General features: G+C 46.2%; 1 protein-coding gene across 1 annotated transcript in view; it reads left to right on the top strand.

The window, feature by feature from the left end:
* ABCA13 (ATP binding cassette subfamily A member 13) overlaps positions 1-15,988 on the top strand; it is a 326,117-nt gene that overhangs the window by 21,048 nt on the left and 289,081 nt on the right. The window contains 8 exon segments of the mRNA XM_059932550.1: positions 2,403-2,472; positions 2,474-2,566; positions 4,622-4,821; positions 7,204-7,331; positions 7,989-8,089; positions 8,307-8,513; positions 9,309-9,418; positions 10,183-10,322. Of these exon segments, the coding sequence (XP_059788533.1) occupies positions 2,403-2,472; positions 2,474-2,566; positions 4,622-4,821; positions 7,204-7,331; positions 7,989-8,089; positions 8,307-8,513; positions 9,309-9,418; positions 10,183-10,322 (1,049 nt within the window).

Genomic DNA, 15,988 nt, shown 5'->3' with positions numbered 1-15,988 from the left:
TCCTTCCCTCTTACCTGTCGTGTTATCCCTGCCTCAAAGGCAGTTTGGAAGTAACAAGGCACCTTACTGCTCTCAGCAGCAGCAGGGGAGAATTCAGGCCCTGAGGGTGGGAGGTTCTGGAGGCCAGTCGGGGGCCAGATGGGGCGGGGGCACGAGAGCACTGCTTTCCAGGCAAAGAGACGCTTGGGGAGCAGAGGTGGAGGTCCTCGGGGCAGCTGGGGTCACCAGATTTGAGTCTCACTCTCCAAACTGTGAAAGCACGGCGTCGGGTCAGACCAGCTGACCCTCTAGACCTTGCTTGCTGCTGCTCCCGAGGGTCCGGAGGCCCTCAGCTGACGTCCCTTTAGTCACTTGGCGCATCCGTGGACACTTCTGCTTCGTGTGGGGCAGGACGCAAGCACGGCACACCTGTCTCCCTTCCCTGCACAGACCATCCCGCAAGACCCCCTTCCCACCTCAGGGGGATGCCCCGGGTCAGGGTCGAGGTCCTGAATGTCTGGGGAGACCCAGGCCCTCCCGCTGGGCTCGGGGTCTGCACTCAGGGCGTGGATTTTGGTTGCGTCTCAGGGTTCCCACGACCTGGTGCTTCCCCGACAGCACTTTTGGGTGCAGACGGAGGCTTTCCACCTCTGGGCTCCAGGCCGGGGCTCTTGGTCTGGGGTTAGAAGTTGGCTCCCCTCCCCTGATGCACTGCTGACTCCTGGGCTGCCGTGGGGTTTGGAAAGACCCTCCTGCCGGGCAGGCCGTAGCCTTGGCTGCTGTATAAGGAGTTTGATGTCTCCGTCTCACACCTGGTGCAATTTTATTAACCATCTACTTCCTGTCGGGCTTGGAACTGTGACCCTGGAGTTTCTCACGGGTGCTTTTGTAGGTGGGATGTGAAACCCCAGTCGGCTGACTTCTACTCCAGTTTTCTCCGCACTTTGTGACCTGTTTTCTCATTATTTTTAGGGTATAGTTTGAGTCAAACTATGTAAAACTTTTATCTTAGAAGGGTAACTATTTTGAGATTGGAATTACAGGAAAACGATCAGGAAATATCATGGAGTGTCCACAGAGCTCCGTGGACATCATGTATCACAGGTGTGTCTTCTACGGCTGCTGTAACAAACGACCGCCCAGGAAGGAGTCAAGGGGTCTGCATAGCTGTGTCCCTTCTGGAGCCTCCCAGGCAGGCATCGTTTTCTTGCCTCTTCCGGTTTCTAGAGGCAGCTGCTTTCAGTGGCTTGTGGCCCCTTCCCATCCTCAGAACCCGTCATGGCTGGTTGAGTTTTTCTCACAATGCATCACCCTGACTTTCAGGACCCTCACAGTTTCCTCAGGTCATTGGGATGATCCGGGATAATCTCATCTCAGGTCGGCAGATGGGCCCCTGTAATTCCACCTGCAACCTCACGGCCTTCCTGCCAGGTGACATGATACATTAACAGGTTCTGGGGATTCACACGGGAGAGTCTCTGGGGGGCCACCACCTGCCTTCCTACGGCATCAGCGTGGGTCCCCCCAGTCCTGCCCGACTCCAGGCCCTGCTGCTCCCAGCCTGCCTGGGGTCTCTGCATCTGCTGCCCTGGGACGGGGTGTCTTCCCACTGAGCGTCCTCGGACAGACAGCTCGGGTCCTGAGGACAGGGACAGGGCCATATTTCTCTGACAGGTCACGTGGTATTGCTAAGTGTTTTGTGTTTTTTTTTTTTAATTAAAGAAAAAAAGAAAATACAGAGACCACGAGGGAGTCTGTGGCTTTGTGCCTCGATAGTCACAGGGAATAGTTTTAATCTGGATCCTGAAGGAAACTACAGAGGGAACGAATCGGGCTTCGATGCTTTGTGATCGTTGCCGCCAATGGGATTTCTGAAAGATGACGCCACAATTGTAAAACTCTGTAATAGAGGAACATGGTTTCTTCCAACATGAACGTAAGTATTTTTATGGAGCCGTATTAGAGAAGTTCATTTACAGAAATAAAGGAGGTTTGGTTTCAAAATATTAAGCAATTTCTGACTCACAGCTCCAATTTGAACCCTTCCAACTTCATCCATCTTTGATAATTAGAAAAGAAAATGTTTTTGGCAAAGCAAATTTGTTAGTCCAAGGTATCAGTTAAACTGGGCCGGCCCATGGTTGCCTTTGGCCCGAGAGTGGAGATAAACAGTATCTGAAACCATCCCCGAGTCCTGGAGAAACATCAGTTCTCCTGAAAAAATGTCATCAACTTATTCCTTAACTCCAAAGTCCTCCCTTCCAGGCAGATTCACATGGACGTTATCACTCTATCACCCTGTTACGACTTCAGTCAAGCAAATGTCGGAGCTTTTTCTTTGGCAAGATTGTGGTGTTATTAGGAGAGAAACATCCCAGGAAAGAAGACCCTTGATTTCTAAATATTTTCCGTATCATTGCCAGATTCCCAGACAGTTCACTGGGGCGGATGCTGTGTTCAGCCTTGTCCGGCTCCCATGAGGATGAAGAGGAAGGGGGGGGGTCACCCTGTAGACTGCGACCCCAGGTGGTCAGGGGTCAGAAACTACCTGCTCTGCGCCATCAGCCAGCTGCACCTCTGCAAACAGGTGCCGCCCCACAGCAGACACCTGTGTCGTGGCGTGTCCGGACCCTGCACTTTCCTCCTGCATCTTTCCCTGCTTGATTTTATTTGTTTGTTTGTTTGTTTATTTATTTATCTTTTGGATTTTTTTTCCTGAGTTTGACTTTTTTAAAAAAAATTTTAATTGAAGCATAGTTGATTTCCAATATCGTGTTAGTTTCAGGTGTGCAGTGCAGTGATTCAGTTATACACACACACACACACACATATATCTATTCCTTTTCAGATTCTCTTCCATTATAGGGTCTTACAAAATATTGAGTATAGTTCCCTGTGCTCTACAGTAGGTCCTTGTTGGTGATTTTATTTATTTTAATTTAATTTAATTTTATACACTTAACATGAGATCTACTCTCTCACTGATTTTCAAGTGTCCAACACAGCACTGCTGACTACAGCACAGGCCGTACAACACAGCCCCAGACCCGGCACATCTTGCTAACTGAAGCGTTACAGGGGCCAGTCCATTCATTCCGCGCCCCCGCCGCGACATTCACTCTCTGACTTCACGTCCTTCCCGGGGAGAAGCGTGAGGAGCCCCGCAGGCTGGACACCACGTGCACCTTCTCCACGTGCATCTGCTGGCCTCGGCTCACTGGGGACTCAACACAGCTGGTACCAGAGAGGCCCTCTTTATTGATTTATTTTTAATTTTTATTTTTTATTGAAGTATAGTTGATTTCCAATGTTAATTTCTGCTGTACAGCAAGGTGATTCAGTTCTACATATATATATATATTCATTTGCATCTTCTTTTCCATTATGGTTTATCATAGGATATTGAATATAGTTCCCTGTGCTCTACAGCAGGACCCTGTTGTTTATCCATCCTGTATGCAGTCGTCACAAAGTCCCTCTCAGACTTAAACATCACCTGGCAATTGCAAGAACCATAATCTATTTTTGGCATGTGCGATTTCCACTGGGGTCCTTTGACGCCCTCCTTGGGCATTTGGTGCAGGGATTCGGTACCCCTGGGCACTGGGTGCTGACGGGCCTGCCCCTTCACTCTGGTTTTGATAAGCCCTCTGCTTGAACAGTGACTGTAATATAAAGGGAAACTGTCTTCCCGGGGACGCTGGTGTGTGCGGAGTGCCAGAGTGCTCACACAGCCAGGGGCCTCAGAGACCGTGGGGCCCTGGCTGGTTCACAGCTTTCTGCTTTTGGAGAGGCCGGGGAGGGGTGTGAGGTAGAGGCCTGTGACCATCACCCCTCGTTCACTTTACTGGGCACTGCGTTTCTCATCACATGTTTTCTCAAAGAACACACCTCTTTACCTCTTTTCCTAACATGTCTCACTGGTAAAGGTCAAACTCTCAAATAACGGATAAACGTCCTTAAAAAAAAATACAGGTCTGACTGTCCACTTGGAGGCACTAAATTTATCTGGTGCTAAATGATCGAGGGACAGCATCGTGCTGACCAGCAGCGGCACGGTCAGTGGAAGCCCTGGCCGTGCGTTTTGTCTGGGTGGCGAGCTCGTGGTGACGGGAAAGCTGTTCAGGGCACATCCCTGTTCACCATGCATCTCCCACACGCTCAGTTTGGGCAGGAAGGACCTGTTTTGGTGTAATGTTGACAATCCACAATATGAATTGCCTTTAGTATCCCCAAGTTCATGACATGAAATGGTACTTGGTAACTGTGTATTAATTATGATAGAATTCTAAGGCATATGAATATACTTATGCTATCCCATGTCAGTTTAGTTTTTAAGGTATATTTCACTTGTTTAGAAACGTATGTTATCACCTTCTCTTTTGAAAATGGGAAGGGGGGAAGGAAAGAGAGAAATGGGACCAACAAAAAAGTTGCATGCACCCATCGTTGCAATTTGTAATCTTTAATTTCTGAGTAGAAATTAAAGCATAATACAATTGTCAACAGCTGTTTCAATCTGCCAGCCACATAAAAATGGGCCCTCTGTCACCTAGAATGGTTTGTTACTATTTCTTAACTAAACACTATTATTTCCAGTTTATTACTGTTGGTAACAATGTTCTTGTTTCTCAGTGTGCAGGTGTTTGACCAGTGGCAGAAGGGCAGCCTCTTCCAGAGGGTCCTGGCGGGGACTGGCCACGGACTGGAGGCTCTGGGGACTCAGTCTGGGGAGGGAAGCCAGCCCTGCACGGTGGCGGGAGCTTTGCAGGCTGCCCTTCTCCTCCTGAACGACAGTGTGGCAGTCGATGGCCCCCAAGGCAGCCACACACCTACCAGGATGTAAGGCACATTTCCTGGTGGATCGTCCATTAGGCTAGACAACCCTGATTTTAAAGTGTGCACGACAAGACTGTTAGGAATGCATTCCATGTAGCCCCGGTTAGACAACAAACTGCTAGTTATTAGCAACTGGAAAGTACAAGGCTTGCATTGTGGACCCTGGTAGGACTGTTTGCAGCAATCTGGATGCCTGTCCAGATGTTGAAAGCAATCGAATGAGGGCACGATGTTTGAGAGGGTTTTCAGATTGTGGACCTTAGGTCTTCATGTCTTTGACATTCATTTAAAAATGAACAAAGACAGTTTAAAGGTCCTTTCCTGTAAGGAACTACTTGTTTTCCTATTTATTTAAACTTTTTGTGTAGTTGACATGTTTACATAAGGTCCAGAAATATTTGAGAAGTAGGAAAGGTGGGACGTGTGTTTTTATTTTTAAGGTACCGAGACCTACTCACCCACACGGTGGAGTCTAGGGCAACACGGGGTCTGTTTCTTCAGTAGATGTGGCTGTTTGTAGTAACTTGATGATTCTTAGTAAACTCCTGAAGTTAAGGCTTTCCTTGGAAGAGGACAGTAAGATTCCTTCATATTGTCACAAAAAGGTTCATTTCAAACTGTGGGTCATAGAAACTCTTGCTCCCTGTATGGTGTGGAGAGGGAGTTGTGATGTACGGATTGTACGGAGCTGTACGTATGGGGTTTTTAACGACACACTTAACAGCGGTAACTGAAAACACTGCCGACCCTTTTTCTTTTTCTGAAACCCAGTTAAGAAGCAGGGCGTTTGTTGCTTTTGAAGAGATTACCCGGGGCACATGGGGGCCGTGGCGGGGGTGGCAGCGCGGCTCCCCGCGGGCCGAGGGCGCTGAGGAGGGGTTGCGGGCAGCCGGCCGCGGACGTCTGCAGGATTAGCTGGAGAAAGGACAGGGTACACTGTTCTGTCACACGAGAGCTGCACGTGCAGCACAGTGCGGGGGGCGGGGCGTGGGCGTTGAAGGCTTCCCTGCTTGGTTACCCGTTTGGGAGCTGTTTTAAAGTAACATCTCTGTTACTTAACACACAGTAGTAGAGACGCCACGTCAGGTCCCCTGGACGATCCTACACACCTCCAGCACGTCCTGGCCCTTCCGCCCTGGGTCCCGCCGGGACCCCCATAGACCAGGAGCCCCAGGGACCCTCCCCGTCTCTTGGATCCTCGGGGATCAGGGGCGTCAGTGGCCATGTCCTGCTCTAAGTACCGAGGCCACTCTCAGGCGTCCTCTTCCCGATCCTGACCCGGAGTTGGAGGGACGTGACCCCCCTCCGTTCATCCCGTCCGGCCACGTTCAGGGGGCCGCCCATCAGGGGGCAGGAGTCTGGTCGGAGCCGGGCAGCCTGGACCCGGCCACACGCCGTCCGGACGCTGAAGCGCTCTTGAAACACACTTCCGTATAAAATATTTCCTGATAACCGCAGTTTTCGTGGCAAATATATATATATATTTTATATATACATTTATTTATTTATTTATTTATTTATTCGTTTATTTTTTGGCTGTGTTGGGTCTTCGTTGCTCCCGGGCTTTCTCTAGTTGCGGTGAGCGGGGGCTACTCTTTGTTGTGGTGCACGGGCTTCTCATTGCGGTGGCTTCTCTTGCTGTGGAGCATGGGCTCTAGGCATGTGGGCTTCAGTAGTTGTGGCACAGGGGCTCAGTAGTTGTGGCTCACAGGCTCTAGAGCGCAGGCTCAGTAGTTGCGGCTCATGGGCTTAGTTGCTCCGCGACATGTGGGATCTTCCCCGACCAGGGCTCAAACCCGTGTCCCCTGCACTGGCAGGTGGATTCTTAACCACTGCGCCACCAGGGAAGTCCAAGAGCTCCAACTTTGTTTCTTCCAAATAGTCATAAATCGTCAGATGTTTCCAAAAGATTGGTTAAACCCTCCATTACTCACCTGCACCACCACTGACTCAAGTTACTCTCGTCTTTGTGTTCTGAATTCCCATTTACATTTGGATCCATTTCTGGATTTCTCTGTTCTGTCCCCTCATCTCTCTACCTCGGGGTCATACCATGAACCATAATCATGGCAAATATTTTAAAATCTCACCTGGAACTTTATCCTAACCCTCGCCTCTTCTACCCACTACTTGGGATATACGTTTCTGTTTTGGGGTAAAGAGAGTGTTTAATCCATATTCAGTACCTGCAAGAATCCCCAAATCAGAGGATTCAAGCAATACGACCTGTCAAGAACCTGGTTCTGTGTACGTGGGGAACGTGGGACTTTGGTCTGTGAAGTCCCAAAGTTGTGGGATATTTTCCTGTGAGTGGAATTTTTGTTTCCCAAGGAGGCATATTGAACTGCTTCCCGTTACATTTCATTTATTTATTTCTGCCCTCAGATTACTGCACCTGCAGAAATTGCAGCGCGTCCTTTGGGAGCTGCCCCCATGGCCGGCCCTGATGAGACTGCTGCAGCTCGACGGGGCTCTCGGGAGTGTGGTGGCCCAGCATCTACACCTTGTCCGAGGTAAACTAGCTCCAGGGTTATTTGTCCCCAACTCAAATCACAGGAACATGGGAGCGACTGGAACGCAGGCTCGAAGCCGCCCGTCAGGTCTGGAGGTGACGTATGGGCGTGCGTACATATTCGTGCTTGGCGATGGTGCCCAGGGATGTTTCAAATCCAGCACATCCGGGCTGAACGAATAGCGTGTCACCGTGGGGACCACATCCTGCTGTTCCGTCAGCCGGCCTGGGGCCTGGACAGGCTCTTTTCTGCTGTCCCATCCGCTCCCCATCCTCTGCCCACTCCCTGCCCCTCGGCATCCGTGGGGATAGCAGGTCCCCCTCGTCCGCCCTGATGCCTTTCCTTGACTGACGGTGGCTGCAGTCCCAGGAAGTGGCTGTCTGCACTCTGCTGCTTCCCACGGTGGAAGGAGGAAGCGAGATGTCTGATGGAGCTGCCGCCTGAGGCTCGTGCATCTGCAGAAAGAGGAGCCGGAGTTGGGTGACTTCGTCAGGCCCCTCCCTCGGGGGGACGTGAAGTGTCTGATAGCAAGTCCAGAGGCTGACCGGCCGGCTGCCAGGATTCAGCCTCTCAATTCACGGCCACGTGAGGGAGGGGTCAGGCGTGGAGCAGCTGGCCGGGGGTGAATGGTAACCCGTCTGTCTGTCCATCCTACAGAAATCCTCATCTGCCTGGCGACATTTGCTAAGGACTCTCGACCCGCTGGGCCTGGCCAGTCGAAACTAGAAAAGGACGTACTTTTTGGGGAGTTAAAACAGGTAAAGCACAGCAAAGGATCATAAGTAAGCAACTGGGATAGAACACTCCAGATGCTCAGGCAGTATTTCTTTTTGCTCTTGTTATGAATGGTGCTAGTGTAATAAAGAGAACAGGCAGTTTTTGAAGAACTTTGTTTTCTTTTAAAGCTCTGATTTCTGTTTGCGGGACTCTGGCTCTCAGGGAGCTATGTCAGCCCCTCTCCTTGTGGCCCCTCAGGCTCTCGTTTGTCTTTTAGCTGTGGATGAAGAAGAACGCCACTGGTCTGTGCCTGAACGGACGCTTGTCCCAAACGGAAGCTCCCCTGCATCCCGGGACCGCCAGCAACCGGTGGGGGGGGGGGTCCGTGGGGGACTGGGCTGTGGTCACCACTCCTCCAGTGAGGCCAGTGCTTTACATAAGCTGCTTGAGTCACCGGAGGATGCGGTGAGTATCCACCATCTGGTCTCTTCCGGGCACTGGGGGCTCATTTCTGAGGTGGATTCACCAAAGATGCTCACACTGGAGGCTGGATAACCAACTTAGGTTGGTTATCACCAAGGGACGACCCCACAGCTCGGCGGGTAGTTCTGCTGGTTCTACCAGACCCCTCCCTCGTAGCTGCGGGACTCTGGGTACGCAGCTGGGGTACCGGGGGCGGGGGGGCCGGGCGGAGCTGGTCCTGTCTCCTCCGAGTCCCAGGCTCTCTCCATCCTTGTGGCCTGTCCGTGCGGTCCCCCAGCAGCCCGGGGATCCCAGGCGAGAGAGGGGTTGGGAGCCGCCTCTCAGAAAGGGGCTGTGTCCCTCCTTCTGCAGCGTGTTGGTTAACAGGGGCCCCAGCCCAGCCTCGATGAGCCATGGGGGGCGGTTACAGGGTCGTGGTGCTGGGACGTCTGCCCCACTGGGGTCAGGTCGGGGACAGGCCAACACAGACGGGCTTGATGCCTGGGTGCTCTCTGCTTTATGGCTGCCTGAGGCTGTATGTGGGGTCTGTTCACCTGAACAAAGACTCAAGTCCAGGACCAGGACCAGGTGGTCCCAGGCATATGGGGCACAGTTCAAAGGGACCCCCCAGCTGAGTAAGAACAGGTAAAAGCTGCATCACAGACGCCCACAGCTTCATTGCTTTATGTACCACAAGCAAAGTTCTCTCTGCCTTTTAAGGGTCATCATTTGCAAGAGGTCGTTACTGGGCCCACAAATATGCCAGTTTCAACACGGGAAGTTGCCCCGGGCTGGCAGGACCTGGGGGCACGGCTGTTGGAAGTGAGCCTGCCCAGCGCTCGGCTTCTGTGGCTGCCGGGAGCCAAGGTCTCCCCCCACGACTGTACGGACTGGCTTTTCTCCGCGGCGTAAGTACCTGTTGGATGGAACTCTTCCGAACAATGGGAAACCAAGAGGACTCCAACCGCTTCCTTCTCTACTCGAGAGACAGATCAACATAGTGTATTCTATTTCTTATGAATAAAATAGAGTCACTTAATATATTTTCTGTTTTAAAAAGATTAACCTGTTTGGTACTGTTGGAAAGCATATACAAAATGTGAAATAGTGAACAGTCCCTCCAAAGTTTAACCGTTGGCTTAAATCTCACAGGAAATCTAGGGGATCTAGGGCCCTCGTTTAGTTCAAGGTGCTTGTTTATCACGTCACCTAGGATGCCAAAGCGCGGCTCTCGAGGGAGCGGTGCTTCTGCAGGAAATTTGCCTTGTTTTTATTTTATCAAATGTGAATTGTATGTGTGATGAATTTCCATTCTCCTCGGCTGCTAGGACGTTCACAGTCAAATATGTCATATAGGAATGTATTTTTCTTAACTCAAAACTCATTTCATATTGTAGACTTTAATTTTCCAGTTTCTCCATTCTTGATGGAGATATTTTATGTGTTCTTACATTTTTATATTTTATGTGTTCCCACAAATGATTTTCCTTCATTTTGCAAATCAGCGTGGGGGAAGTTCATAAATAAACAAATACGTATTAAGAAAACTATTTCAAAGATTCTAATTTCCTTATATAACTGGACTGCTGGGCATTTGTATATATTTGTATTTAGATGAGTTTGTCATATTGTCTTCTGGAAAACCATTATTCAATTTTGTTTTCGATTGCAGGGTATTTCATACACTTGAGAAAGCCCAACAGTTCCTGGAACAAACATACCCCTGGAAAGCCTTCATGGAGTTCATACGGAAGACTTGCCAGGTGGCTCGATATGTGAATAAGCAGGAAAGTTTCCAGAACAGTCTGCTTGGTAAATCAGGAATGAGGGTGTTTTCCCCGTTTACTGTGGCAACACGGCTTCCTAAGAGCTGATCGATCCTAGTGAGTGAGGGGAACTAATAGCGTGGCTCACCAGGACGGTGCCGTGAGGTTTCCTCATTTACTCCCGTCGGCCATAACTAGACGGACCGCGGGTCCCGGCACAGTCACTGCTTTCTCTCTCTAAACTGTCCTGGTCTGGCCGATAAACACTTACCCGTACAGACTCATCATGACCCAGCCTCCGAAAGTCCAGATGTGCTGCGTGTGAGACCCCCTCCCTTAGCGCGTCCGCCCTGCCACGGGGGAGACCTATGTGGACTGTGCACCACTCTCTCCTTACCAGCCTCACAACCAAAAATCCCCTAAAGCGTGAATCTCATAACTTGCAACTGCCTGACTCGCAGGGAATCATCCTGTCCCCCAAGAGACTCTCTTTTTTGAGAAGATGCTGGCAGGGTGATCCCTGCATCTCTGAGTTGGCCTCTTCTGGGTCTAGAGCTGGTTGTGTGTTTCCATCTGCCTTGGGAATTACACGCCCTGGTTTCCCATGTGTTCCACGGGCTCTGTCCCATGGGGTCATCGCATCTTCTTGGAACACCTGTGTCTTGGACCTCTAGGGGGTTTGGGCCTGGGGATGGGATTTCTTGTTCCTTTTCTGTGGTCATGTCCACCGAACACTCCTTCCTTCATTCCTCCTCAAACTTGTGTTAGGGGCTGCCAGAGACCCTTTCTCTCTGGTTCTCGGTATCAGACTCACCCCCCATGAGAGGGGTCCCTGCATTTGCTTGCTTACACTGCGTTACAGGCTCTGTGCCCTGTACAGCAGCGCTGGGTCTGTGTTGGCTTCTCCAGTGGGTTGGCTGTGTTCTCTTGGGTTGGGTGCTCATTCTACATGTTAACTTTCTGCTTTACCACCTTGCTCTCCTTTTTTTAATCACTTATTTCTGCCCAGTTTTACCATTTCCAGAAATACAGGCTACAAACAGTTACATTCACCATCAACAAGAGGCCCAGGTTCAGAAGTCCCAATAGTATTGATAATCACACACATTTGTTGTGTTTTGAGTGAACTGCTTTATTCAATCCTTGTGACAACCTGTAAGTTGGGTACAACTTCATTTTCAGACGAGAATACTGAAGCTCAAGGAGATAGTATTCTTGGAGTAGGTCACAAAACTGCTAAGTGTCAAATCCGGGAAGCCTCACTGTGGACCCTGTGAGCTTGACCACCCTCTTCCCTTTGGACAGATCCTTGCTAGGGGCTTAACTCTGCCCAAACACGCTCCATTGCAGAAATATAACTCCTCTTGACAAAGAACTGGGTTTTGTTGTTTTCTACTGTACATTTATTTTCTATTTCACTAATTTCCCTTTTAGTCTTTATTTCCTTCCTTCTAGTAAACTTAGCTTGATGTTCTTTTTCTAGATTCTTGATTTTCAGATTTTCTTCCTTTCTAATATATACTTTTAGGGCTATACATTTTTCTGTATGCAAAGCTCTGTATATATTCCACACATTTTGATACGTTGTGTTTTACGTTAGACTCACAGATCTTTCTATATTGAACTTACTTATATTTTAAGGCTTTGAGTAGTGAGTATACTGTAAAGCAATTTTGATTATCACATGGAGACATGGGTAGTTACCACTAGGGGGGATGAATAATAACCGAGGGAAATTCGTGGGCTCTGGGCCCTTTACTGCCTGTGTTGGATGAGTACACAGACCTGATTCACTTACATCCTTGCTACTCAAAGTGTGGTCCCTGGACCAGCGGCATCAGCACCATCTGGGAGCCTGCTAGAAATACAGAGCCTTGGCCCCATCTCAGATCTATGGAGTCAGAGTGTGAACTTTAGGACGACACTCAGATGGTCTATGAGCATGTGGAAGTGTGAGGAGCTCTGGTTTACACGCATTACTAGACTGTTGATCAGCATTCAACTCTCGGTTATACATTCTGTATTTCCCCTTCCTCCTGTAGAAAACAAAACAAACTGCACATGATAAGAATTTGTTATTTATCTATAACAGAAATACTAATTATGTTTTCTAATAACTGGATTCTGCTCTAAGTATTTAAATCATGGACTGCAGTGAGTTTTGCAGGCAGATGGAGCTGGGAGCAGACCCTGCTTCTGACGCAGATTTTACTGAGTGGGTTACTGGCCTCCCATTGCAATCAGTTTTCTCCTTGGTGACATAGAAATTATACGGCCTACTGTACTGGGTTCTTATTAAGTAAGCTAATGTACGTAAAATGCCTAGTGCAGTACTTTTAGGCAGTTTCCATAGACACTAGTTCCTTTTTCTCCCCACAGAAATGATGTCAGAGTAATAATGCACCACAGGGAATGGCCACGGAATTCACTGTGGTGGATTACGTTTCTTTTTTTGTTTAAAAAAGTTATTCCAAGTGGCTTGGTTTTCTGGTAGCATTAGCTTTAAAAAAATCGGATATTAATCGCACACATCTGTGCTAATTTTCAAGATTGTTACCACCTTTTCCCCCCTTAAACACTTATAAAATTATATATACATAAGCCAGTCTATTGCAGTGGGAACTCAGTGAAGTATAAAAAGTGCAAGTTTTATGTAATTTTGCCTCTGAAATAGGTGCTAGAGAGGTTAAATTACTTGTCTTAAATTAGAAGGATTTCTTTCTTTAAAAAAATCCGCTTTATTGAAATATAATTGATGCATACAACAAATCACCTGTGTTTAAAGTGTACGATTTGTTAGGTTCTGATATGTGTGTATCTGTGAAGCTGTCATTACAGTTGCGACAGGGAACGTGTCCACCTGTTCCCAAAGTGTCCTCTTGCTCCCCTGTAATCCCCCCTCCCAGCAATCCAGCCCCCGTTCCGGTCCCCAGGCAACCACTGATTTGCCCTCGGTCATCATCAGTTAGTTTTTTCCTTTTCTAGAAATTTATATAAATGGAATTACATAGTATGTTCTATGATATCTTTTACTTAGCGTAATTAATTAGAATTAATTAGTTTCAGCTTCATTCATGTGGCAGTATGCTCACTCCTCTTGATTGCTGAGTAAAATTCTGTTGCGTGGATGTATCACAGATTGTTTACTCATTCACATGACTCACAGTTTGGGATGTTTCCTGTTTTTGGCTATTGCAAATAAACCTGCGAGGAGCATTCATATACAATTTTTAATGGAAATATGCTTTCTTTTCTCTAGAAGTAAAATGGCTAGATTATATGGTACATGCATGTGTAACTTTTTAAGAAACTGACAAACTGTTTTTCAAAGTTGTACCATTTTAGTTTCGACCAGAGCCCCTTCTGCCAGTGGGTTCTGATTCCTCCACTTGGTATGGTTGGTTTAGAAATTTTTAGCCATTCTAATAGGTGTGGTATCTCGTAATGGATTTCATCCGCATTTATGAGTAGTGATTTGAACATGTATTTTTTCATGTGCTTATATATCGTCTGTGTATCTTTAGTCATGAATTGTGTATTGAAATCTTTCCCCCACTTTAAAAATTGGGCTGTATGTTTCTTTATCACTGAGTTTAAAAGTTCCTTGTAAAGCAAGATAGAAGCCCTTTATCAGATACGTGCTTTGCGAATATTTTCTCCTGGTCTCAAGCTTGTCTTTCCATTTTTCTCAACAGTGTCATTCAGGAGCAAAAGATTTAATTTTGATCAAGTTCTATATATATATATATATATATATATTTTTTTTTTTTTTTTTCAGTGGATCATGGTTTTGGTACGGTAGCTGAGAAATCTTTGCTAACTCTTGAGGTCACAAAGATTTTCACCTGTGTTTTCTTCTAGAACGTTAATAGCTTTAGGTTTTAAAGTAGATCTGTGATGCGTTCTGAGTTAATTTTTGTATATGATGTAGGTGCATTTCAGATTTTATTATTTTATCATTTGCATATGGAGATCTAATTGCTCCAGAAAAATTTGTTGTGAAAATAATCCTTTCTCCACTGATTACCTTTGTACTTCTGTTAAATAAGTTGTGCAAATATGTGGATCTTTTCCTGCACTGTTTACTCTGTCGCAGTGATCTCTTTGTTGATTTTTACACCAGTATCATCCGATCTTGATTATTATAGTTTTATGGTAAGTCCTAAAGTCAAGTAGTATAAGTCTTCCAACTTTGTTCTAAAAAAATTTTTTTAGCTATTCTAGGTCATTTGCATTTTCATATGAATTTTAGAATCTGCTTGTCAATTTCTCAAAATTCTTCTGGAATTTTAACCAGGACTGAGTTGAATCTATAGATAAATTTAGGGAGAATGACTTTTTTTCTGGTAATAATGAGTCTTCTGACTCATGAACATAGTATATCTCTCCAGTTATTTATGTCTTCTTTATTTCCTCTTAACAACTTGTAGTTTTCACTGTAGAAATTTTAATATTTAATATTTCTATGCTATTGAAATGCTAGTGAAGTATATATATATATATAATGTTAAACCAACCTTGCATAACTGGGATACATCCTAGTTGGTAAGATATATATCTTTTTCATATGTTACTGGATTCAACTTGCTAAAATTTTGTTTAACATTTTACATTTGTGCTATGAGGGGTATTAGACTGTAGTTTTCCTTTCTTTTAATATCTTTGTCTTATTTTGTTATCAGGGTAATCCTGGCCTCATGAGTTGAAGAGTATTTTCTCCTTTTCAGTTTTTTTAGAAGAGTTTGTGTTGAATTGGTATTGTTTCTCCCTCAAACATTTGGTAGAATTCACTAGTGAAGGCATCTGGGCCTTTAGTTTTCTTTTTGGGAAGATTTTTAACTACAAATTCAATTTATTTAATAGATACAGGGCTATGCAGATTATCTATTTCTTCTTAAATGAGCTTAGGTAGATTGTGTCTTTCAAGGAATTTTTCTCTTTCATCTGAATTGTCTAATTTAGTGTCATCCGTTTTTCATAATACAGCTGACCCTTGAACAACATGGGTTTGCCCTGCGCTGGTCCACTTGTGTGTGGATGTTTTTTGGTAGTAAATACTACAGTACTTGTGCCATCTGTTGTTGGTTGAATCTACAGATGCAGAACCACAGGTATGGGGGATGTGATTTGGAGGGCTGACCATATGTTATAAGAGGATTTTTTACTGCATGGAGGGTTGGCACCCCTGACCCCCATGTTATTCTCTTAATATTACAGAATCTGTATAATCTTTACCTCTCTCATACATGATATCAGTGATGTGTGCCTTTCTTTTTTCGTGATCACTCTGCCCATAGTTTTGTCAGTGCTATTGATCTCAAAGAAGTAGCCTTTGGTTTTGTTTGTTTTTCCCTAATGTTTTTCTTTTTCCTATTTCCTTAGTTTCCACTTTTATTATTTTCTTTCTTCTACTTACTGTGGGTTTAACTGACTCTTCATTTCTAGTTTCTTAACTTGGAAGTTGAGTTGGAAGTTGAAGCTTCTGAGACCCTTATTCTTTTCCATATAGGTACTTAATTTCTCCCTAAGTACTGTTTTTTTTTAGTGACATCTCACAAATATTGGCATATTGTACTTTCATTTTCATCTAATTTTAAATTACTTTTTAATTTACCTTTTGATTTCTTTTTTGATCTATGAGCTGTTTAGTTTGTGATTTTCCAGTTATATTCAGTTATTGATTTCTAATTTAATTAGTCAATGAACATTCTT

Source organism: Balaenoptera ricei, chromosome 9 (genome assembly GCF_028023285.1).
Source record: "Balaenoptera ricei isolate mBalRic1 chromosome 9, mBalRic1.hap2, whole genome shotgun sequence".
NCBI lineage: Eukaryota > Metazoa > Chordata > Mammalia > Artiodactyla > Balaenopteridae > Balaenoptera > Balaenoptera ricei.
This window is presented reverse-complemented; position numbering and strand designations above follow the sequence as displayed.